General features: G+C 40.0%; 1 protein-coding gene across 2 annotated transcripts in view; it reads right to left on the bottom strand.

The window, feature by feature from the left end:
• LOC135461560 (methionine--tRNA ligase, cytoplasmic-like) overlaps positions 1-25,653 on the bottom strand; it is a 32,302-nt gene that overhangs the window by 3,353 nt on the left and 3,296 nt on the right. For both annotated transcript variants that reach the window (XM_064738714.1, XM_064738715.1), the window contains exons 5-20: positions 25,455-25,530; positions 23,772-23,887; positions 22,727-22,840; positions 22,112-22,221; positions 20,479-20,595; positions 17,738-17,941; positions 16,306-16,395; positions 14,202-14,388; positions 13,294-13,464; positions 12,277-12,372; positions 10,921-11,038; positions 9,788-9,921; positions 5,407-5,618; positions 2,602-2,706; positions 1,736-1,919; positions 818-907 (exon numbers count right to left, since the gene is read on the bottom strand). In XM_064738714.1, coding sequence (XP_064594784.1) covers positions 818-907; positions 1,736-1,919; positions 2,602-2,706; positions 5,407-5,618; positions 9,788-9,921; positions 10,921-11,038; positions 12,277-12,372; positions 13,294-13,464; positions 14,202-14,388; positions 16,306-16,395; positions 17,738-17,941; positions 20,479-20,595; positions 22,112-22,221; positions 22,727-22,840; positions 23,772-23,887; positions 25,455-25,530 — 2,124 coding nt within the window. The remainder of the gene's footprint in view (positions 1-817; positions 908-1,735; positions 1,920-2,601; positions 2,707-5,406; positions 5,619-9,787; positions 9,922-10,920; positions 11,039-12,276; positions 12,373-13,293; positions 13,465-14,201; positions 14,389-16,305; positions 16,396-17,737; positions 17,942-20,478; positions 20,596-22,111; positions 22,222-22,726; positions 22,841-23,771; positions 23,888-25,454; positions 25,531-25,653) is intronic.

Below are 25,653 nucleotides of genomic sequence, written 5' to 3'. Positions count from 1 at the left end.
ATGGCGTTCATATCTTTATATCATATGTTGGAAAGTTTGCTAGTAAACTGCCAAAGGTGGGTGGTTTACCCCAGTTTCTTCCACCCATAAAACTGACTGTCATGGTATACATTAAAAATTTTTGAGTATAGTATTAAACAGCTAATCAAATAAAAAAATAAATTAACTGTTTTCACAAGGGACACCACCCAAAAATATACACACATAATTGTATAAAAATTTCTGAACATGGAAAAGAATACAAGTCAACAAAAAAGCTTCCTACAGGCAGTACAGACATGCCTCTCGCACATTGGTCCTACGTCATACCCAAACAAAACATTTATCATGTGTCATTACATTCGTACTTATTTTTTTATCTTTGGTTCATTAGCTTTTTCTACAGGACAATGTATATTTCGCAAGAGCAGAGAAATAGCGTTATGATGACGTCAAAAACAGGTAATTCAATTCGGCTACCAATCATTAACTTCAGGATATAAAACCCATTCTCACAATGGTGTGAGAGCAATTAGAGTGTACATTTGGGCATAATGTGTGTCATATTTACCGGGATGGCAGGGATTGCCAACAGTAAATAGACATGTTCTTTGTGTACTAAACCACATAAATGTTGAAAATCTTGCTAGTTAAGATCTGTTAAGACTTGTCGTGTGATCTTGATTCAACTTATCTGACAGTATGTCTCCCACATACAATATCAGCTCTGTTTTCCACAAGTTTGCTCCTCAAAAAATAAGAAAAGAAAAAAAAAAATAACAGTAGAAGAAGTAACACCACAAGAACGTTCATTCAGTGCCATCACACTTTGTCTTACCTGCTGATTTTTGACTTCTGGCTTTCCAGCAAATCTTTTCTTCAGTTCAGTAATAGTCGCTGTTTCTATCTTCTGGAACAGTGGGCTGGGCTGCAAAGCAAATCCACTCTCATGCTAAAGCATGTAAAACTGTATCCTTTAAGCTAAAGTTACTAGAAGTATGAAGAAGACATTGAGGTAAAAAAAAAGTCATTACCACACTGAAAGTACAATTTATAAGCATGCTTTTTATTTCATAATTAAAGGACCTGACAGGTAAAACTAGTCAAAACTACTTTTTGTACTATACAATAATGAAAGGATGAATGCTTGGGGTTTACCATCGTACTTAACAATTTTTCATACGTGTCATATGACAACGAGGAATCATTAGGTGTGTACAGATACATGGGTTTTCTTGTGGTTAGAGCGAGTCCAGGCTGCCAATATAACTCTGCAGCAAGTATCATGCCGGAGACACCAGACATGACACCCCACCCAGTCACATTATACAGTCCTGTTTCCCTGCTCTTACCTCTCAGTGCTGAGCACCAAGTACCATTCTTAACGTGTTTGGGATGACTCAACTTGGGTTTGATCACGGATCTCCTGACTTCGAAAGATGCTATTTGTAGATGATCAACACCCACTGTAGAAACATGTGGCACTACAGTGCAAAACAATCTATATTCACTGTTAATAATCGCCCCATCATTTTTTAAATAAATACAAGTGTGTACCAATTTTCTTTTAGTTTGCCAGTAGTGAACAAATACATGGAGAAAGTACAGTAAATCCCATGTAATTTCATGAAGCATTTCACCACCTAATCACCTTTCTGTACAACAGTGCATACATGGGCAGAATGGTGAATAGTTGGTGAAAATTTCATGAAATTATAGGTGATTTACTGTAGCTCTGTCAGTGCCAATTTCTCACCTTGCCAATCTTGTGACCTGGTGGTAACTGACAGACAAACTGATCACAAATGATGACAGCTTCATCTGGGAGTTGAAGTTGTTCTTGTATTGTCACAGACACAGATGGCATGTAAGGACGAAGCAGCACTGACAGAAGGGCACTGATGTTAGATGCCAGACTGACCACTGTGCCTGCCCGAGACCTGCAAAATGGAAAAATGGATCCAGTATTTTATTCTTCTATGTCTGTATTATAATATAACCCTGCAAAATTATCTGTATTTTGCTACTTTCATAGGCTGTAATGCATTGGTGACAAAAAACAGCCAATGGTGCATGTGCGGCGATATGCACTAATGTCTAATGTTCATTGAATACTGCTTGTCTTCTACCAGTACACTGTCACAGTTCATCAAGAATTTGTAAACTTCAGTGATTTACCACAAGTATGCTGTTTTTATCTTTCAGGATTAATGCCTAAACAAAAATATTCCCATTTATATAGTAGATACAGCTGTATATAGAGGGAAAGTTGCAATCTGGTTTCCATAACAACTGTGTAAACCAATGGAACATCATCACCTCTGTATTTATTATGTACCACCAAAATCAAAACAATCTGAGTTATAGTCCAGGCTTAGACATGGAAAATTGAAATCTGGTTACCATGGAAAATGAGGAAATGAACGAGTGTGAAGCATGACATAATGCCACAGGCATGGAGCCATAGCTGGACACAAATTCATGCCCAATAACATTACTAATCATAGGGAAGATGTCAATCTGTTAAAACAGGTAACAGCAGAAATGGGTGGATGAAAATGCTTGAATATGTCATTTCCCTGTGCTCTCCTTAAACTTTCTCAAGTGAACAGCTGTTCATACTTCTCTTCACTGCTCCCCTTGACCAGGATCCATGGCTTGTTGTACTGCATGTGCTGGTTGCCATAGCGAGAAATTGACAGGATGTTACGGATGGAATCTCTTAACCTGAAATTAATGAAATACGTTTTGATGTTTTTTCATCAGTATGAGATACACATTGATGCATTAAGCTGCATTCACACAGTGCAATTTGCTCTGTTGTGACCTCGAATTCAACAAATGTGTTAATGTTGCATATGAACCTGGCCTGCTCCATCTTCTCTACATACATGTAGGTGTTCAGCTTAGAGCTAACCAGTACCAGGAACTGTCACTCCACCTGTCCACTCACCTGGCCTGCTCCATCTTCTCTACATACATGTAGGTGTTCAGCTTAGAGCTAACCAGTACCAGGAACTGTCACTCCACCTGTCCACTCACCTGGCCTGCTCCATCTTCTCTGCATACATGTAGGTGTTCAGCTCAGAGCTAAAAGTGAATAGGGGCTTTCAGTCCACCTGTACACTCACCTGGCCTGCTCCATCTTCTCTGCATACATGTAGGTGTTCAGCTTAGAGCTAATGAGCACAAGGAGCTGTCAGTCCACCTGTACGCTCACCTGGCCTGCTCCATCTTCTCTACATACATGTAGGTGTTCAGCTCAGAGCTAACCAGCACCAGGAGAAGTCAGTCCACCTGTACACTCACCTGGCCTGCTCCATCTTCTCTGCATACATGTAGGTGTTCAGCTCAGAGTTAAACAGGACTAGGAGCTGTCAGTCCACCTGTACACTCACCTGGCCTGCTCCATCTTCTCTACATACATGTAGGTGTTCAGCTTAGAGCTAACCAGTACCAGGAGAAGTCAGTCCACCTGTACACTCACCTGGCCTGCTCCATCTTCTCTACATACATGTAGGTGTTCAGCTTAGAGCTAACCAGTACCAGGAACTGTCACTCCACCTGTCCACTCACCTGGCCTGCTCCATCTTCTCTGCATACATGTAGGTGTTCAGCTCAGAGCTAAAAGTGACTAGGGGCTTTCAGTCCACCTGTACACTCACCTGGCCTGCTCCATCTTCTCTGCATACATGTAGGTGTTCAGCTTAGAGCTAATGAGCACAAGGAGCTGTCAGTCCACCTGTACGCTCACCTGGCCTGCTCCATCTTCTCTACATACATGTAGGTGTTCAGCTCAGAGCTAACCAGCACCAGGAGAAGTCAGTCCACCTGTACACTCACCTGGCCTGCTCCATCTTCTCTGCATACATGTAGGTGTTCAGCTCAGAGTTAAACAGGACTAGGAGCTGTCAGTCCACCTGTACACTCACCTGGCCTGCTCCATCTTCTCTACATACATGTAGGTGTTCAGCTCAGAGCTAACCAGCACCAGGAGAAGTCAGTCCACCTGTACACTCACCTGGCCTGCTCCATCTTCTCTACATACATGTAGGTGTTCAGCTCAGAGCTAACCAGCACCAGGAGAAGTCAGTCCACCTGTACACTCATCTGGCCTGCTCCATCTTCTCTACATACATGTAGGTGTTCAGCTCAGAGCTAACCAGCACCAGGAGAAGTCAGTCCACCTGTACACTCACCTGGCCTGCTCCATCTTCTCTACATACATGTAGGTGTTCAGCTTAGAGCTAATGAGCACAAGGAGCTGTCAGTCCACCTGTACGCTCACCTGGCCTGCTCCATCTTCTCTACATACATGTAGGTGTTCAGCTCAGAGCTAACCAGCACCAGGAGAAGTCAGTCCACCTGTACACTCACCTGGCCTGCTCCATCTTCTCTACATACATGTAGGTGTTCAGCTCAGAGCTAACCAGCACCGGGAGAAGTCAGTCCACCTGTACACTCACCTGGCCTGCTCCATCTTCTCTACATACATGTAGGTGTTCAGCTTAGAGCTAATGAGCACAAGGAGCTGTCAGTCCACCTGTACACTCACCTGGCCTGCTCCATCTTCTCTGCATACATGTAGGTGTTCAGCTCAGAGTTAACCAGGACTAGGAGCTGTCAGTCCACCTGTACACTCACCTGGCCTGCTCCATCTTCTCTACATACATGTAGGTGTTCAGCTCAGAGCTAACCAGCACCAGGAGAAGTCAGTCCACCTGTACACTCACCTGGCCTGCTCCATCTTCTCTACATACATGTAGGTGTTCAGCTCAGAGCTAACCAGCACCAGGAGAAGTCAGTCCACCTGTACACTCACCTGGCCTGCTCCATCTTCTCTACATACATGTAGGTGTTCAGCTCAGAGCTAACCAGCACCAGGAGAAGTCAGTCCACCTGTACACTCACCTGGCCTGCTCCATCTTCTCTGTATACATGTAGGTGCTCAGCTCAGAGCTAACCATCAACAGGAGCTGTCAGTCCACCTGTACACTCACCTGGCCTGCTCCATCTTCTCTGTATACATGTAGGTGCTCAGCTCAGAGCTAACCATCAACAGGAGCTGCCAGTCCACCTGTACACTCACCTGGCCTGCTCCATCTTCTCTACATAGGTGCTCAGATCAGAGCAAACCAGGACTAGGAGCTGTCAGTCCACCTGTACACTCACCTGGCCTGCTCCATCTTCTCTACATAGGTGCTCAGATCAGAGCTAACCAGCACCAGGAGAAGTCAGTCCACCTGTACACTCACCCGGCCTGCTCCATCTTCTCTACATAGGTGCTCAGATCAGAGCAAACCAAAACCAGGAGAAGTCAGTCCACCTGTACACTCACCTGGCCTGCTCCATCTTCTCTGTATACAAGTAGGTGCTCAGCTTAGAGTTAACCAGCACCAGGAGAAGTCAGTTCACCTCTACACTCACCTGGCCTGCTCCATGTTCTCTACGTAGGTGCTCAGCTCAGAATTAACCAGTGCCAGAAGTTGTTGATCCTCCTCGGTCAAAACCATCTCCTGAACTGTCCCACCAAAGTTGTTACTGAGGAACATCAGGCCTCGGTTGATGAAATTACCCAGATTATTCAACAACTCACTGTTGTTTTTCAGCTGAAAGTCATCCCAACTAAAACTGCTGTCCTAAAATGTGAGAACAGAATTCATTCCACATTAACGAGTTGCTCTACCAAAATTTGTGAGAAATTACAATACAAAATAGAAAGATTTTTTTCTCCTTTTCTTTGTGTGGGTAATTTAAGAAAATACCCTCTAAATAGAAGAAGCTAAAAATGTACAGCTACTATATGTACATGGATATGTACTCATACAGTGAAACAGACCTTGGTAGAAGTGTACTTCATTATTAGTTCATGGACATTCTAAAGGTAAGACATCACTTTGTTTTCCCACTAGTGACTCTGGACGTACATAGAACAGGTACAAGCTGAAAGATGTCTGCCTGTTCTCTTAATTCTGACTCTGGACATACATACAACAGGTAGAATCTGAAGGTGTCAGCCTGTTCTCTTACCCTGACTGTGGACCTACACACAACAGGTAGAAACTGAAGATGTCAGCATGTTCTCTTACATTTGACTCTGGACATGCATGCAACAGGTAAAACCTGAAGACATCAGCATGTTCTCTTACCTGTGACTCTGGACATACACACAACAGTAAAAACTTGAAAGACATCACCATGTTCTCTTACCTGTGACTGTGGACGTACACACAACAGGTAAATCCTGAAGATGTCAGCATGTTCTTTTACATTTGATTCTGGACGTACATACAACAGGTAAAACATGAAGATGTGGGGCTGTTCTCTTACCTGTGACTGTGGACGTACACACAACAGGTAAAACCTGAAGATGCCAGCATGTTCTTTTACCTGTGACTGTGGATGTACACACAACAGGTAAATCCTGAAGATGTCAGTATGTTCTCTTACCTGTGACTGTGGATGTACAGGCAACAGGGAAAACATGAAGATGCCAACACATTCTCTTACCAGTGACTGTGGATGTAATTACAACAGGTAAATCCATACACACAACAGGTAGAAGCTGAATATGTCAGTATGTTCTCTTACCTGTGACTGTGGATGTACACACAACAGGGAAAACATGAAGATGTCAGTATGTTCTCTTACCTGTGACTGTGGACGTACACACAACAGGTAGAAGCTGAATATGTGAGTATGTTCTCTTACCTATGACTGTGGACGTACACACAACAGGTAAAACCTGAAGACGTCAGCATGTTCTCTTACCTGTGACTGTGGATGTACATACAACAGGTAAACCCTAAAGATGTCAGTATGTTCTCTTACCTGTGACTGTGACATACACACAACAGGTAGAAGCTGAAGATGTCAGTATGTTCTCTTACCTATGACTGTGGATGTACATACAACAGGTAAAACCTAAAGATGTCAGTATGTTCTCTTACCTGTGACTGTGGACATACATACAGCAGGCAAAACATGAAGATGTCAGTATGTTCTCTTACCTGTGACTGTGGACATACATACAGCAGGTAAAACATGAAGATGTCAGTAGGTTCTCTTACCTGTGGCTGTGGATGTACATACAACAGGTAAAACCTAAAGATGTCAGCATGTTCTCTTACCTGTGACTGTGGACATACATACAACAGGTAAAACCTAAAGATGTCAGTATGTTCTCTTACCTGTGACTGTGGACATACACACAACAGGTAGAAGCTGAAGATGTCAGCATGTTCTCTTACCTGTGACTGTGGATGTACATACAACAGGTAAAACCTAAAGACGTCAGCATGTTCTCTTACCTGTGACTGTGGATGTACATACAACAGGTAAAACCTAAAGATGTCAGTATGTTCTCTTACCTGTGGCTGTGGACATACACACAACAGGTAGAAGCTGAAGATGTCAGAGTGTTCTCTTACCTGTGACTGTGGATGTACATACAACAGGTAAATCCTGAAGATGTCAATATTTTCTCTTACCTGTGACTGTGGACATACAGTCATGGAAAAAATTATTAGACCACCCTTGCTTTCTCCCATTTCTTGTTCATTTTAAAACCTTGCACAACTGAAGGAACATTTGTTTGGGCAAAGAAAGTGATGAAAACAGAAATAGTTCATAAGGGTTTTATTTAAGAGGTGATATCTATCAGTTCTCTATGACTTTCTTGACAATGACCAAAATCACTTAAGTTCATACATCTGTAGATGTGGCAACTGTATTCTCAAAAACATTTTGGCATTTCATTTTTTCTCCTGTCTCCTAGTCACGCAGTCACATGACTCTCAGTCTCACACGGGAGTTAGTACTTGATTGCATGCCCATTGTTTTTGATGACTGCAGCCATGCGCCCTGGCATGCTCTCCACCAGTTTGTTACATTGCCCTGCGGTCACAGCAGCCCATTCCTGTTGCAAAAATTCGAACAAATTTGCTTTGTTTTTGGGCTTGTGGTTCTCCATTTTGAACTTGATAATATTCCACAGGTTTTCAATTGGATTCAGATCAGGTGACTGAGCAGGCCAATTCATGGTTCGAATGTTCCGGTTCTCTATCCAGGTTTTAACTGACCTTGCCGTGTGGCAAGGGGCATTGTCTTGTTGGAAAATCCAGTCATTCGAGCCAGGAAAGAGTTTAGTAGCTGATGGAAGAAGACTGTTTTCAAGAGTAGCTCTGTATGTGACTTGGTTCATTCTCCCTTCACACAACTGCATCTGTCCTGTTCCACCCATACTGAAACAACCCCAGATCATCACTGATCCACCCCCATGCTTTACAGTAGGAGCAAGGCAGTCTGGTTTGTAGGCTTCCCCAGGCTTCCTCCTAACCAGTGAGTTGGCTGGAGTAGGCATCAACTCAAAATTGGATTCATCACTGAAGAGAACTTTAGCCCAATCATCAACAGTCCAATTCTTGTGATCCCTCGCAAAACGCAAGCGAGCCTTCCGCTGCCTCTCGTTGATGAAGGGCTTCTTCCGTGCCCTGAGCGACTTTAGACCAGCTTCAAGAAGTCGGTTTCGAACTGTTCTTGCTGAACAAGTCACATTTGTTGACAATGCCCCTCATTTCTAAGGTCTCTGGAGGTCTGACGACGATTCTTGATATAGGACCGGATGAGTGCTCGGTCATCTCAAGGGGTAGAAAGACGTTTCCTGCCTCGACCAGCTAGCAGTTTTGTAGTACCATGTTCGGCTTGCTTTTTCTTGGTGTAATGAACTGTTGTCTTAGAGATCTTCAGTTTTTTGGCCACTTGTCGCTCGCTCAATCCAGTATCCAGCTGTGCCAAGATGGCTGCCTTTCTGGCTCCACATAATTCTTTCGTTTTAGGCATTATGAGAGCTGACAACTACCGAGTTGTGCTGCGTCTTAATATATAAACAAGAGACCCCTATTTATGTAAGCCTACATGTAAACAGGAAACCACGCTTTATGTAAGTCTGCATGTAAATGGAAAGCATGAAATTGCCTCACATACACCCTAGGAATACAACTGACCTTAAAGCATATCAAATGCGACAAAGTATTATGGAATCAGCTGGATTTTTGTCGTATTCATTGTAATGTTCGGTTAATACACCTTTAGGGTTGCCAGGCATTAAAATGAACAAGAAACCAAAGAAAATATGAGTGGTCTAATAATTTTTTCCATGACTGTACATACAGCAGGTAAAACATGAAGATGTCAGTATGTTCTCTTACCTATGACTGTGGACATACATACAATAGGTGAAACCTAAAGATGTCAGTATGTTCTCTTACCAGTGACCGTGGACGTACACACAACAGGTAGAAACTGAAGATGTCAGCATGTTCTCTTACATTTGACTCTGGACATACATACAACAGGTAAAACATGAAGATGTCAGCATGTTCTCTTACCTGTGAGTCTGGATGTACATACAACAGGTAAAACATGAAGATGTCGGGCTGTTCTCTTACCTGTGACTCTGGACGTACACACAACAGGTAAAACCTGAAGATGTCAGCATGTTCTCTTACCTGTGACTGTGGACGTACACACAACTGGTAAATCCTGAAGATGTCAGTATGTTCTCTTACCTGTGACTGTGGACGTACATACAACAGGTAAAACCTGAAGATGTCAGTATGTTCTCTTACCTATAACAGTGGACGTACACACAAGAGGTAAAATATGAAGATGTCAGCATGTTCTCTTACCTGTGACTGTGGACGTACACACAACAGGTAAATCCTGAAGATGTCAGTTGTTCTCTTACCTATGACTGTGGACGTACACACAACAGGTAAAACATGAAGATTTCGGGCTGTTCTCTTACCTGTGACTCTGGGCGTACATACAACAGGTAAAACCTGAAGACATCAGCAGGTATTCCCGTCTCTTTGGCATGATTCCCAAACACACCCACACCTCTGCTCTTGGAGAATTTCCCATCCTCGTAATTCAAATACTCTGAACAGTTGAACATACATTCATAAAAACATGTATCTTTCCATAATGCCAAATGACGGGCATGATTCTGTTAGTGAGGGAAGTAGTTAGAGATTAAGGACTGAAAGCAGAACCCTGGAAAGGTGGTCATGCATTCTTCATTGTTTATTTTACAACTCCAAATCCAGCCATTTGTTAATATATCTAGGATGATTTGATGCCAAATTACAGCTTTTCCTGAAACTAGTTGAAAGTTTCTCAAACCCTAGCTGAACTACCTAAATCTACATGTGCTTAAATAGGTCTCCACTGAATTATCTCCCTTGGGCATATAAGAAAGAAGAGTATCTAAGTGAAGCATACTGTTCGTAGTTATGTTGTAACAGCAACAAGTGTTTTCTGGAAAACAAAATGTAGAAATGAGCCACAATAATGGCACAAGTTCTTGGATGAAGTTGATGTCTTAATTTTGGCTCTCATTCAACAGTATGCCAAAGCTGTTTGTGGTATTATTCACACTCTTCATTCTCCAACTGAGGTCAAGTTAAACTGTGCACTGACTGAACAGGTTCTCTCTGCTCATTTACCAGATTTGTAAGAACAGGCACATCTCTATAATGAAGTCTGGTCATCAACTTACATGGCATTTTAACCTTCAAAATGTCACAATTTTCCATTTTCAGAAATCTCACCTGAAGTATACTCTATAAAACATGACAAACATGCCTATATGGGAGAATAACCTCAAGGGAGATAAATCAATAGGGGACTATTGGCTTATGGTTTAGTTGTCGCAGCTTACACATAACACTGGCAATTCACTTTTGAACACATAGTATTTCCAGATTGGGGTATTACAGAGAACAAGTTAATTAAGCTGTTCAATCAGACAGGAGTACAGAAATTACAAAGAATGTGCTTGATCTGTTGTTCTGAAAAATGGAAAATTTTGACTGCTTAGTCCATGAAGGAATTTGTGAGAGATTACCTCAATCTAAAAACAAATCAGGGTTTAAGTACCTGTAGCAACCATGTGACTGACAACTGTGTAGTTATCGTCCGCTCCTAGCAGGGTACAAGGGAAAATCACACTGTGGAATGGCACATTGTCCTTCCCGAGGAAGTTATACATCTCTACCTGAAAAACATACAAACACGTCATTTATAATTTATTTTCGTGACTCGCTTTCTACAAGACAGTCAATGTTATTTTGTCAAGTTTATTGATGTGTATATAAACCCACATGCACATCACCACACCTGATAAAACTTTCTGACGGGGAAAGAAGCACATCTGATGTCTAAGTGGATTAAGTTTTACACAGCAACTTACGCGAATTGTGAAAACATTGCATTTTATTTATTTATTTGATTGGTGTTTTATGTCGTACTCAAGAATATTTCACTTATACGATGGCGGCCAGCATTATGGTGGGCGGAAACCAGCCAGAGCCCAGGGGAAATCCACGACCATCCGCAGGTTGCTGCAGACCTTCCCACGTACGGCCGGAGAGGAAGCCAGCATGAGCTGGACTTGAACTCACATCGACCGCATTGGTGAGAGGCTCCTGGGTCATTACGCTGCGCTAGCGTGCTAACCAACTGAGCCACGGCGGCCCCGGAAACACTGTAAACAGAATGACAAAAATTTACCTGACATACATTTCTACCATTAAATGATATATCTATTAGAACAGCTGCTTCCAGAATATACTTCAGGAACAGATTGTTCATGAAGATTTATTCTGTTGTCTTTTTTGGTTGTTTAAAGGTATAGTGAAGAATTTTTCATTTTACACCTTGGCAGTTTTATGGGTGATGGAAACCCCGGTGTCGTGTTTACTTCATACTGGTGCACAGAAAGGGATCTCCAGTGAAGATCACAAAAGAGAGCACCGTCAAATTCATCTTGTAACCAAGGTCTTGAGAACAATTGAATGCAGGGGAATCTATAAAAAATCCCCTGACTCAGAACTGGGTTTAATCCATGTATCTGGTGACCTGGCTATTTTAGGTTAGCACCTTACAAACCACTGGGTCTTGACACACCCCTTTTATGACTTGAATTTGCTGAATGTTAATGATCAGACAAATTAGGGGAAGTAACTGTGTAACCGTACATGAACTCCTGATGGCATAGGCTGATGGGAAACGTGCACATCATGTGCACGTTCCATTGTCTGTGTTGGTGTGAGCCACATGTACTTGTCTTTGCAGTTGTTGTTTTATGTGATTGAATATAATTGTTCTAGAAATGCACCTTGATGTTGGTGACTTCAGTTTATTGTCTCTAATGGTTGCAAATCCAATATGATGAGGCTAAATGCAGCCAGAACATGTATGTTTTGTGACAAATTCAATGTGGAAATTCCTTACCTTGTTTGGATTTTTCCACCATTTTTTCCACTGGTCAGTGTAATTTGCTGTGATGGAAATATACCCAATAGGAGCATCAAACCACACATAGAATACCTAAAATACAAACAGATAAATTAACATAAATGATCACTTCCTTGGCAAACAAGCTTGGGATGACTAAATGTAACATGGCTTTAGTGTAGGCTCTGTGTGAGAAACCACATGCATAATTATATCATCAAGTTTTCATTTGTGTAGAAAGTGTGATGACCACTGAGCTGTGAATACTATGGATTGTAAAGTGTGTACAGTAGTGTGAACTGCAAATGCATCTTATCAAACAATGGTAATGGTAAATGAGTGCTTGGAGTTTAACGTCGTACTTAACAATTTTTCAGTCATATGACGACGAAGGAATCCTTAGAGTGCATGAAATGTGCCTCCTTGCTGCAGGACGAATTTCCATCTCTATTTTATTTAGTGCTGCTTCACTGAGACGCCTTACCCAAGGCAAGTAAGGTGCCCCGCCCGAGCTCTTACCATTATACCATTGGTTGCACTATCCCTTCCTACTATCTCATTAATGCCAAGCGAGGAAGTCACAACTTCCTCTTTTAAAGTCTCAGTTGTGACTCAATGTTAATGGAGTGTCGCAAAGCACTGTGCTTGTTTGACATCTGACAAGACTTGGAGTGTCTCAGCTACACTGGTGTCTCACAAGAAACTTAGAGGCACAGTAAATCAGATATGCCTGTGAAAAAAAAGCTCTACAAGGCATATTTCATCTTATAAATGCACATTTAGTTAATGCAACACCAGGCTGATAAGGCTCTCACTGCCAACGGACACAATACAACATCATAAACGCAAGTCATTTATTTATTGTATGAAGAGAAACTATTACAGTATTAGGTTGAGAAGATTTATCTTTGAAGACTAAAAAAATATCTGTGACATTTTCACTCACTAGATAAACCCTCTCCCAATCAGGCGACCATTTGCAATGGACATACACATAACTCCATATTATATTACCTTGTCAGTGTATCCCTCCAGCGGCACAGGTGTGCCCCACTTGAGGTCACGACTGATACACCGCGGCTTTAGACCATCTCGTATCCAAGAGTTCGTTATTGTCTTGGAATTAGAAGTCCAAGTACCAGATGTGAATACACGATTAAGATGTCTGCTCAATTCTGGCTCAATCTGTAAAGTACCATGTGCCAAACTCCAGCATTAATGATGTGTAGAACTTCCAAATAATACCTAAACAGTAGACACAGTGACTCACCATGCTGAGGAGAAATTTTAAAATGTAAATAATTTTCTTCCATCACCTACAGATAAAACAATGGCTTAATAACTGTGTGTTCCATGCGTATTTAGAAATGTCATATTACAGCCACTTCAGAGACTAAAAAAGCTACTTTTCAGCGTGTTAATGTCCAAGTTGATGTGTGGATTTTATGGAAATTGACATTTAAGATAAAGCTAGGTTTGCTATACTCTATGTCCCAAAACCCTTCAAAATGTTCCCATGAAAGTATGAACCATAGAGTGATGGATAGTATGAAAGACTTACATGTTGATGTAAGCTGCACAGACTTGGCCAAGCTGACATCTTAGTTTACCTTAAGGTAGAAGCTATTAAAGCTGTAAAGTACCTAAAAATTCACTATTGCCCACATGTACACACAACTGAGATGTTTAACAACATCAGCAGAGCTAACTAAAGAAGCCCTGATTTTTTGCGTTGTGTTATGCTATGGAAGTCACAGGTATTTACATGTACAGGTATCTTGTGTGTGTATGTTGAAATTGTAAAACATATAAAAATACATGCAGCAATCTGAGACTTGAAATGAATTAACTACTTTTTGTTTCTGCATTGAATTTTCTAGAGGTGAGGTCAACACTATGATTTGAAGTAGGGTGCATTTTACCTTAGGCAAATCCAGGAAGAGATGCTGTGTAGATTTTACTGAAGGACTTGCGCTGCACATCTTACATCTGGGTGTCTTAAGTTCCACAGCATTGATCAGTTTACCACATTTATCACACTGGTCACCCCTGGCATCTTCATAACCACATAAAGGGCAAGTTCCTTCCACAAAACGGTCAGCCAAAAACCTGGAAGAAGTCACCGACGTGTACTTTTCAATAATGATTTATACCACTAGTCACCAGACATCTTCATAACTATATTGTTATAAAACTCATTGCAGCATGTAACCTCACCCTATATTGTTATAAAACTCACTGCAGCATGTAACCTGACCCTATATTGTTATAAAACTCATTGCAGCATGTAACCTGACCCTATATTGTTATAAAACTCGCTGCAGCAAGTAACCTGACCCTATATTGTTATAAAACTCACTGCAGTATGTAATCTGACCCTATATTGTTATAAAACTCGCTGCAGCAAGTAACCTGACCCTATATTGTTATAAAACTCACTGCAGCATGTAACCTGACTCTATATTGTTATAAAACTCACTGCAGCAAGTAACCTGACTCTATATTGTTATAAAACTCGCTGCAGCAAGTAACCTGACTCTATATTGTTATAAAACTTGTTGCAGCATGTAACCTGACCCTATATTGTTATAAAACTTGTTGCAGCATGTAACCTGACCCTATATTGTTACAAAACTCGCTGCAGCAAGTAACCTGACTCTATATTGTTAAAAAACTCGCTGCAGCAAGTAACCTGACTCTATATTGTTATAAAATTTTTTGCAGCATGTAACCTGACCCTATATTGTTATAAAACTCGTTGCAGCATGTAACCTGACCCTATATTGTTATAAAACTTGTTGCAGCAAGTAACCTGACCCTATATTGTTATAAAACTTGTTGCAGCATGTAACCTGACCCTATATCGTTATAAAACTTGTTGCAGCATGTAACCTGACCCTATATTGTTACAAAACTCACATGTAACCTGACCCTATATTGTTATAAAACTTGTTGCAGCATGTAACCTGACCCTATATTGTTATAAAACTTGTTGCAGCATGTAACCTGACCCTATATTGTTATAAAACTTGTTGCAGCATGTAACCTGACCCTATATTGTTATAAAACTTGTTGCAGCATGTAACCTGACCCTATTTAAGAAATAATAGGGATTGTTAGTTGGTAATTGTTTTCTTATTTTTTTCTCTGGCCTATGAAAAAGATGGGGAATGTGAAGATATTAACAATGAAACAAAACAAATCATTGTAAATCTTGAACCTTTTCAACCACTAAAGAACTTTTTTCGGTAGGAGTTATACATATACATGTAATTATCAAGATAATTGCACTAATTAACGATTTGTTCAGGCCATTAATAATGCAAGCTTCATTTAACTGTGGGGGCCTCCGTGGCTCAGTCGGTTAAAGCGCTAGCGCAGCGTAATGACCCAGGAGTCTCTCATCAATGCAATGAGTTCAAGTCCAGCTCATGCTGGCTTCCTCTCTGGCCGTACGTGAGAAGGTCTGCAGCAACCTGCGGATGGTCGTGGGTTTCCCCCGGGGGTTTCCACCCACCATAATGCTGACCGCCATCGTATAAGTGAAATATTCTTGAGTACGGCGTAAAACACCAATCAAAAAAAAAAAAAAAAAAATCATTTAACTGTGCAAATTACTGCTCTTCACCCCACAGTTATCTCAGAATGTTTCAAAATATTGGTTGCAGAGGCAGTTGAAAAAGTTGAAGAATTAGAGAATATTAAAACAATGAAAACTTTAGAACAGGGCTCTTTTTTGCACGATTGTTTAAGTTTCACCACACAAACACATTTTTAATGACTATACTAATGACAGATTCCCTCTGCAAAACAGTGAACATAAACTTAAGCAAAAAATAAAGCTGTTAAAACTATCTGATCCAAAAAGTTCATGTGTGAGTCTAAAACAATGTAATGGTGAGACAATTTCAGAGAACAGTGATTACTGAATATTCTTAAAATATTTCTAGGTATTTTTAATTACTTACCACTTACTAGTGGGAGTTACCATGTGAGCCAGTTTCAGTTTGTTTTAATAACTCTTACCTTTCACATATATTACAGAAGAGCTGCTCAATGCTGTCCTTTATAATCAGTTGTCTATTGTACAACTTCCAGAATATATCCTGAGCAATCCTGAAATAAACAAAAACAAAAATAAACCACATTGAGTCCATTAGATATTGTTGTATGACACCAGTCAGGATTATGGGTTGAGGGAATAGGAGTCCCTGTAGTAAACCACTGAGCTCCATTAGATATTGTTGTATGACACCAGTCAGGATTATGGGTTGAGGAAATAGGAGTCCCTGTAGTAAACCACTGAGCTCCATTAGATATTGTTGTATGACACCAGTCAGGTTTATGGGTTGAGGGAATAGGAGTCCCTGTAGTAAACCACTGAGCTCCATTAGATATTGTTGTATGACACCAGTCAGGATTATGGGTTGAGGGAATAGGAGTCCCTGTAGTAAACCACTGAGCTCCATTAGATATTGTTGTATGACACCAGTCAGGATTATGGGTTGAGGAAATAGGAGTCCCTGTAGTAAACCACTGAGCTCCATTAGATATTGTTGTATGACACCAGTCAGGTTTATGGGTTGAGGAAATAGGAGTCCCTGTAGTAAACCACTGAGCTCCATTAGATATTGTTGTATGACACCAGTCAGGATTATGGGTTGAGGAAATAGGAGTCCCTGTAGTAAACCACTGAGCTCCATTAGATATTGTTGTATGACACCAGTCAGGATTATGGGTTGAGGAAATAGGAGTCCCTGTAGTAAACCACTGAGCTCCATTAGATATTGTTGTATGACACCAGTCAGGATTATGGGTTGAGGAAATAGGAGTCCCTGTAGTAAACCACTGAGCTCCAGCAGCTACAAGTCATACTGTACCTCCTGATTTACATCTGCAGTCATGACAGCAAGAGCAATTAACCAATGGAGTGCATCACCAAATTTCATGCTATAATGCTATAATGCAATAATGTTCTTACTACAGATGGCTTGCTTAAAAGAGAAATCTAGATAACAAACTCTCATCAAATATCCAAAGAACCTACTGTTAGTAAGGATTATTAGGTTGGTGTCACTATCACTGATGGCCATACAAGTGAAAAATTTTCTTTTGTATTTCTTCTATAGCTGAGTACATTTTATTTATTCACTTATTTATTTATTTGATTGGTAATTTACGCCATACTCAAATACATTTCACTTATATGACTTCAGCCTGCATTATGGTGGGAGGAAACCGAGCAGACCCAGGGGGAAACCCAGGGACAGGGTACAGTTTAAAAAGCTTTCTCTGGATATCATTGTGCTTTACACTTCCTGTATTACTCTGACTGATAATTTACTGATAAGTTTTGTCACAGATGGCTAGAGCTACTGGTATATACTCTAAAAATGGCCAGGCCACTTGAAAATGCCTGTTTCAATACCACAAGAGGATCTGACTTGTGCCTACTCACTCTGTTTGCTGATTTGTTGATGTTCTGCCAAAATAATCAAAGCCAATGTTGAACCACTCGTAAATCTCCTTATGAAGCTTATTATATTTGTCACAGATTTCTTGCGGAGTTATCCCCTCTTCCATGGCCTTTGTCTCTGTGGCTGTTCCGTACTCATCTGTTCCACAGATATACAGTGAGTTGTAGTTCCGTAATTTACAGTATCTGTGGATTAAAGATTTAAGACGTAATCACAGTTATTTTACCACCTCACAACATTTCAGCCAATGACAGCAGTCTGCAGAATAAAATTCCTTATATAGCAGTCACCAGAAGTCACCCAACTATAATGGAAGGAATCCCTGCCTGTATGTATGTAACTATATATGTGAATGTATGCATGAATACATGTATATGCATAAATGAATGTATGTATGTAACTGCATGTATGTATGTCTACAGGGTGTTTTGAAGTTTTGAAGTAGCAGGCTGCTGCCCAAAAGTAGGCAGATGTTTGATGATCCATCATTTGCTGCGGTCCGGGGGCAGCCTAGATGTTCTGAGATGCTATCTGAGTTTATTTTAGAGCCTATATATATATATATATATATACACAATTCTAATTAGTAAATGAGCGCATAAGCAAGTTTCAGATATAGTAATGACATTTTTACTTGTGTGTTTCTTTTTTCTTCCTCATAAACAGTATAGATGTACATGTCCATCTCTTATGTGCTGACATTCAATAATTAACAGCAAAAAACTGTCTATGCAGTAAATGCAGCCATCGCATTTCAGCAATTCAAAAGTTCCAACTTAAGTACAAGCATGTGAGTGCATACAATACCATAACCACTAAATGAACAAAGTTAACAATGAAACACTTTCTCATAAAACATTTCAGTCATGGCATATCGCTCATTTCTGTCCAAATGTCAGATTACAGTATCTTAAATCACAGAAACAGCTTTGTCACCAGAGATTATATATTACTCTTCAATACTTATGTACCTGTAATGTATTCCACTGATAAGCTAAAGAACCCATGTCAGTGAGTGCACTGCAGTGAAGCACTTCATTTCAAAGCGCTGACACTGAGGATGGGAGTCAATAGTGAAAAATAGCTGCATATGATTTAGCACTGCACTGCACCAGCAAATGATAATAAAAAATGCCCATCGTTGTAATTTTAGACATTGCCAGAAAAGACAAGCTTCATAAATCACAACCGTGTCACAGAAAAAGTGCTATTCACAAAATGTATCTGGCTTGTATGTTTCTAAAAGTTAACAAAGCAGGAGCAGAAGTACTGGCCTCCTCCATTCCACTAGTGACTGATATGAACAGCAGAAAGAACCACAATGTGAGTAAAGATTTAAGCACAGTTCACATGCATGGAAATAGTTAAGAGTATTGGTAACTTATGTACATCTTCTAAAAGAAAATAGTCTGTTTAAATGCATTATTGATATAGTGAAGTGGAAAACTTGTATTGTAAGCACTACCAAGCTATGTATTTGATTTCGTACGTAGATGTTCAACTCACCACTATTCCCTAAAATTAAAGCAATAGTCAGATTCCCACAATGCGACAGATTAACAAATTACATATGCTAAACATATTGCAAATTGTACTCTTGTTTTTTTGTTGTTTTTTTTGGATTTTTTTTTTGGGGGGGGGGGGTAGGGTTGCATTACCGTAAACTCCAAAGGTAAACCACATTTCAAATTCACATCATTCCTAATTTTCACGCCTAAATTTTTAATCCTTGAAATAAAAAAAGATGGACAAAAGTTAACATTAACATTTAAAACTGGTTTTTAGTCAGTGTTTGTAATGCACATAGTGAGAAATCCGTCTCTGGAGTGCATTATTTTGAGTTTTACATACATGTACATATATGTATGTAAATATCTACATGTATGTAAATACCAGAACCTTGTGTTCGAGTAGATATCCAAAATTCATTTCTGTTGGTCATTCCATCAATTTTTGTAAAAAGATACAAAAACGTACAAATCTTGTCTCTTGGTCCCGAAGCCGAAGCGAAGAGGTGATGTTTGATTCATGATTTCTTGTTGGGTGTTTGTTTGTCGAGTAAACCTCGTCGGTGTTCTGTCAGAAACATGTGATTCAAGCTTGCCATGAAGATGTGAGGTGCGATGGGACAAGTCATCGTCGGAAATGGGCACTGCATATCACATAGTACAACACTTCCCAAACCTTACAGTGCTCAGAGAGGTCACAGGCACCTGCTAGGGTTACAGATTGCCATAAACTAGGTCAGCGATACCAGCACTGATCTCTTACACCAGCTGACCAAGACCAGCTTTGAAATGACACCCAGCTGCCCAATGACAATTAAGAGCAGTTGACAACTTTACTTTGCTGTGGTTAAGCTTGATAAGATGGTAGTAGCTGGCGGTATGTGAACAAATCCCCGTTGGAGCTCCGCCGGCTACGAGCTTGAAATGAAAACCCTCTGTCAGTAACTTGCTGGATGTCCTGCTAAAAAATCAACTAACTGCAGTGTCAAGTGTCAAATAATTGTGTGTGCAAATTAGGCAATAATGACTCCACCTATCATGCCAATCTTTTCACATGGCGTTGCCTTTGATTCCAGCAAACGATATCAGTGGTCATATAGCTCCTAGCCAACAAATGGGAACAGGTAAGAATAAATGTACATACTGGAATATACGAATATTAACTGAAATAATAGTTAACCGATATGAATAGTTTATCCCTCTGCTAAGCTTACCTGGAGAAAACATCAGCACTGAGAACACAACCAATGATATTACCAAGGTGAGGAACGTTGTTCACATAAGGGAGAGCACTTGTGATCAAAATGTTTCTCTTCCCTTCCTGAGGTAAGCTGGAAAAACAAAACAAAAATCATTATTAGAACAAGTCATCTCATCATTGGTATTCACGAACTTTTCACTTATATGAGATCTGTCAGGTGGAGGAAACCAGAGTACCTGGAGTGAACCATTGCCTAACTTAAAGCCGCTGTGCCCGAGATAGCTGGATCCACAGGTGTACCTTTACTGATCAGGTGACACTCGGCTGCAGGTGGAACAATCTTTAGTTGCCTGAGGCCACAATTATTCTGAAAGAAATGGTTCTGCCCTTTAAATGAGAGCATTTAATCACACAAAGTTCTGCCTGTTCACTGTTAGTCATTTGCCCACTGTCAAGGTTACAAGACTTGGTAGTCAATATCTCAGACGTGTAATAAATACACTTTTGTTGCATAATACTCTCTTGCAATGGAAACCCTGAAAGGTCTCCCAAACCACATATCCTATATATACACACTGAAAAGATAGGTTCAACGGACTAAGGCCATTTGGTTCAGGTTAAAATAATAAATGACAGGATGCTTTGCTATTTATCCCTCATTTACAGAATTTGGCAAAGACAATATTCCCAGCCTGCATGCATGAATTACTGGCAAAATGATCTGTTTCATTTTTTGGTTAGATCTAACTTGATTGCATGAACATAAGTTTGTTAGGGATAGACATAAGTCTAAAGGAATTGAAGCTTATGAAATTCAACATTTGCCTGGAGTAGACCTACTGATGTCAAAAACAAGGCCAAACATGATCATGGAGAGAATCATCAAAGCAAAGTTTTGATACTTATCTTTGGGTTGTGTTCTAACAAGGTATGCCATGGACCAAACAATATGCAGGTTTTACTAAGTATAAATGTAGGAGTGAATGAGTGCTTGGGGTTTTAACGTCGTACTTAAACAATTTTACATCATATGACGATGAAGAAATCCTTAGACTGCATGTAATGTGCCTCCTTGTTGCAGAACTCATTTCCACCTCTCTTTTATCTACTGCGGCTTCACTGAGACGCCTTACCGAAGGCAAGTAAGCTGACCCGCCTGACCCATTATACTGCTACCGGTCAACCAGTCGTTGCACTATCCCCTTCATGCTGAATGCCAAACGATATGGTCTTAGGTGTGACCCTGGATCTACCGCTCCCGAAGCAGACACTCTCCCAACTGTGCTATCGGGGCAGGTATATAAATGTAGGAAGACTCAGGGCTTAACCTTAATAGAGCGATGCAAGCGCTTCAATAAGATCTAATCTTCTGCCTGGTTAAAGGATGACGAGTTGGTAGGTAGGGTTAGCCTGTTAAGAATTGTATTTCCCTATGACTGATTGCTCCCTTATGTATCAAACACAGGTTATCAAACAAACTCACTACATTTAGATCCCAGATCTATGAAGGTAGCAAGAAGGCAGAGAAAACTGACAAGACTATTTCCCACTGCGTTCATATAAATAGTGGGTATGATTATCCCATAAGAAATATAAGAGTAGTCATCAGAAACTAGACGCTCTATTCAACAACACATATCACTTACATTGGGTGTTGAATTTTCAGAGGTTTTGGGCAAGTTTTCTTCCCTTGTTCCCAGGTCTTGATGGCTGCCTCTACTTCAGCTTCTGTTGCTTCTTTGGTCCCAAATATTGACTACAGCAAGACAAGGTAACTGTATTACATTACTCCTGTAACAGTTCAGCCTAATACATTACCTTTCAATCTCTCCTACATCATAAGTCACAGAGAATACAAGTGCAGGTGTGTACCATGGGAAAGCTGGTGGAATATGTACAACACATACACTGGATCCACAACACTCCTAAGCATTTTACAAATTCAAAAAAAACAAAAAAACAAATAGAATAAATTACAACTAATAAACTTCAAATTTTCATTCTTACAAATATCTAGACACAGCTAGTACCCTGTTTTGGTTATTTTATGTGAATTTCGTTTTAGGGGTACGAAATAAGTAGCATGTATTTTACTTACAGCATAGCTCTGCCAACAGAATTTGACAATCTTCCATTCCCACATTAACCGTTGAAAACATCATACATTTATCTGTAAAGTTTGTCCTACTACACTGTACATTACAAATTAGTATATAATGTACTTTCAAATTGTAAATTATATTATCAAACACAGAATGTACCTGTGATTCTCCAGTGTGGGATGTTGACACCACTGACATGGCTTTAACACCTGCTGACAACCCAGAATTTGCAGATTTCAAGCTCAGGGGCACAGGCTGGGACAAAAGTGATGTCTAAAAGAAAACGAGAAATGTCAGATTTATGTCATCAAGCCATTATGTGTCTGGTAAGAACAACACAAAGTGTGAGACAACTACAAATATGTACAACTCATGGCTTGCAACATTCACTGCAGGTGGTGAAATATTTAAGGATGTTCAGTGAAAAGAAAGTGAATCATGGGCACAATTCAGCACAAAGCTGGTCAATGCACGCACATTTAAGAATTACTGGTTACAACGTTTTACGACTTTTTACTTGAGTAAGACATTTTAAAGGTACTGGAACACCACATGGACACGACAGGAATAAAATCTGTCACATTACTGTAATCACATTACTGTAATCACATTACACTGAATCAGCAGTGAAGTCTCCTTCCACACCTTCGTCAGCCGAGCAGTGCAGCAACTGGCATGCCACATTTGAGCTCAATATCATTATGACAGGTAAAGCCAGATAGTAATACTGTTCAAATTTAGGAAATGAATGGATGTTCTTTTGTTTTTGTATTTTTCGCTCTCTCTTTCCCACAACTGTTCCACTACCACTCTGCGTTATGATTAACATAGTAAATTATTAATGCCCCCCATTCGTAAGAGGTTTGCAAGATGTGTCATGCCACCATTTCTCAAGGATGTAAAATTGACAAGTATCAAAACTCAGAGATCAGATGGAGGGTCATCCTTGTTTAACATATGAATGAATGATGATGGCAAGTCAGCAATCTACATGTACAGCGGCCATAAGTGGGAAGGTCTGGCCGCAACCTGCGGATGGTCATGGGTTTCCCCCAGGCTGTGCCCGGTTTCCACCCACCATAATACTGGCTGCCGTCGTATAAGTGAAATATTCTTGAGTACGGCGTAAAACACCAATCAAATAAATAAATACATGTACAGCAGATGCCAACTGTAAGATCCAAAATATGCTGTCAGTAAATACCTTGAATGCAGAAACACCTTTTCCTTTCGTTACTGTTTCAACTGCAGTTGAAAATGCAGGTAACTGAAGGAGCCTGTCAAACCACTGTTTCACTGACTTGAACTCACTCTCCCAGCCTGTGACATACACAACAAGATTTCAGGTGAGCGCAACACATGCCCCAACAAATGGAATTGTTTGAAATGTATAAAACAATACCAGCAGTATTGTGGTGAGTATAACCCCTGAGAAGAATCTTCATGGGTGTTGATGATAGGTATGTGGTTACTATGACAACCGTACAAGTGGACGATGGTGTCCATCAGAAATGAAAACTTTATGCTGAAAACGGTTGGAGTTATAGCCCTGACACAAATCATTTCTATTTATATAGTATATGTAAGTAAAACGGCTATCTGGCCACCATGACAGCCATGAAAATGGACAAATGTGAGGAGCGACACAGTCACCTGTGTATCTATCTATCCACCAAAAATTACAACTCAATGTGCAATACTGGTGGACTTAGTGCCCAGGCACAAATACGGACATTGTGCATTGTGTACATGTGTACATTGAAATCCAAAATTAGGAAGTTATGTCAGTCAAAACATTGGTTTTTTTTCTTGATATGGATAAAATCAGTTTATATTTAAACCTCAATAAATATATTTGCATTTAATGATATATATATATTTACAATAAATCTAACATAAAATGTAAATTCACAGTTTGGCTGATGCCTGCAAAGATGTATATGTAGTATGGTCATGATCAACTCAACATCCATTCTTAGTCTAGCAGTTTACACCTCATCTCACCATATTTATTTGCAAATCACATACATGTACATGTAAATAACAAAAAAATTCATAAATTCATATTCTAATGAGACAGTTTAAATGTCCTTATTTACACAGCATATTTGAACCAATGACGAGCCTGGTTCCCAGTACCATGAACATGGGTCCAATTTGAACCAGTAATTTGTTCATAAATATGATTTTTGTACTCAGTGCAGTAAATGAATTCTGCTGATCTTATAAAGGTGTGTCTGGAAGTTAGCAATGGGAAATTTTAGGAGTTTCAGGATGAAAACCAATAAATATACTATAAAAATGTAATTTTTGGCAACACTTTAGGTAATTCACCATTAATGGAAATGTAACTGGATGTACTATATCAAAAACTGACATTTTATTCAGGCAACATTTCTGAACATAAAGAGGTAATTTAAGATACAAAATATGTATAAGCAGCAACGGATGACTGGGTAATGTGGCATGGTGACATTTGTACTTTTCAGATATGTTTTTAAACAGAAAAAAAATGATTTCCACATGTACAGTTCAGTAAGATGCTAAATGTAACTAGAGACCTTTCAAAACATGTGTCCCATTCTCAACATGAATTCTGAGAAATACACTCACGGCTTAGTTCAGGCACAGTGTAACATTGAAAACCTTTAAAAATGGTAAAAATCGTTAATGGTTAAAATATTAAGAAATCTTCAACGAAAATTCATTTGATTGAAAACACAGTGTTACAAAAGTGTGCACCAAATTTGAGTTTTTGAGATCTTGCTCACACACCACACACACACAAAATCAGGCAGACAAATCTAGAATCACCACAACCTCTTCCATCCAGGTCCTTTTTAGATGGGGTATAGAAAAACATGGTATGAACATGGTCAGAACTTACCTGCAAAAGCTCCCTTAGGGCAGAGAGCTGGGTACAGTGAACTCCAAATGACTATATCAGCACCAGTTATCTCCCCCTGAGTAAGACAACATGACAATGGTTTAACAGCAGATGTTACAGTATATCCTGGAAAACAAGCCATACATGTTCAACCAGCTACACCTGAGTCAGTGATTCATCAAGCAACTTCCGAGGAGAA

This window comes from Liolophura sinensis, chromosome 1 (assembly GCF_032854445.1).
Source record: "Liolophura sinensis isolate JHLJ2023 chromosome 1, CUHK_Ljap_v2, whole genome shotgun sequence".
NCBI lineage: Eukaryota > Metazoa > Mollusca > Polyplacophora > Chitonida > Chitonidae > Liolophura > Liolophura sinensis.
Note: the sequence above shows the minus strand (reverse complement) of the source record. Positions and strands in the feature narration are given on the sequence as shown.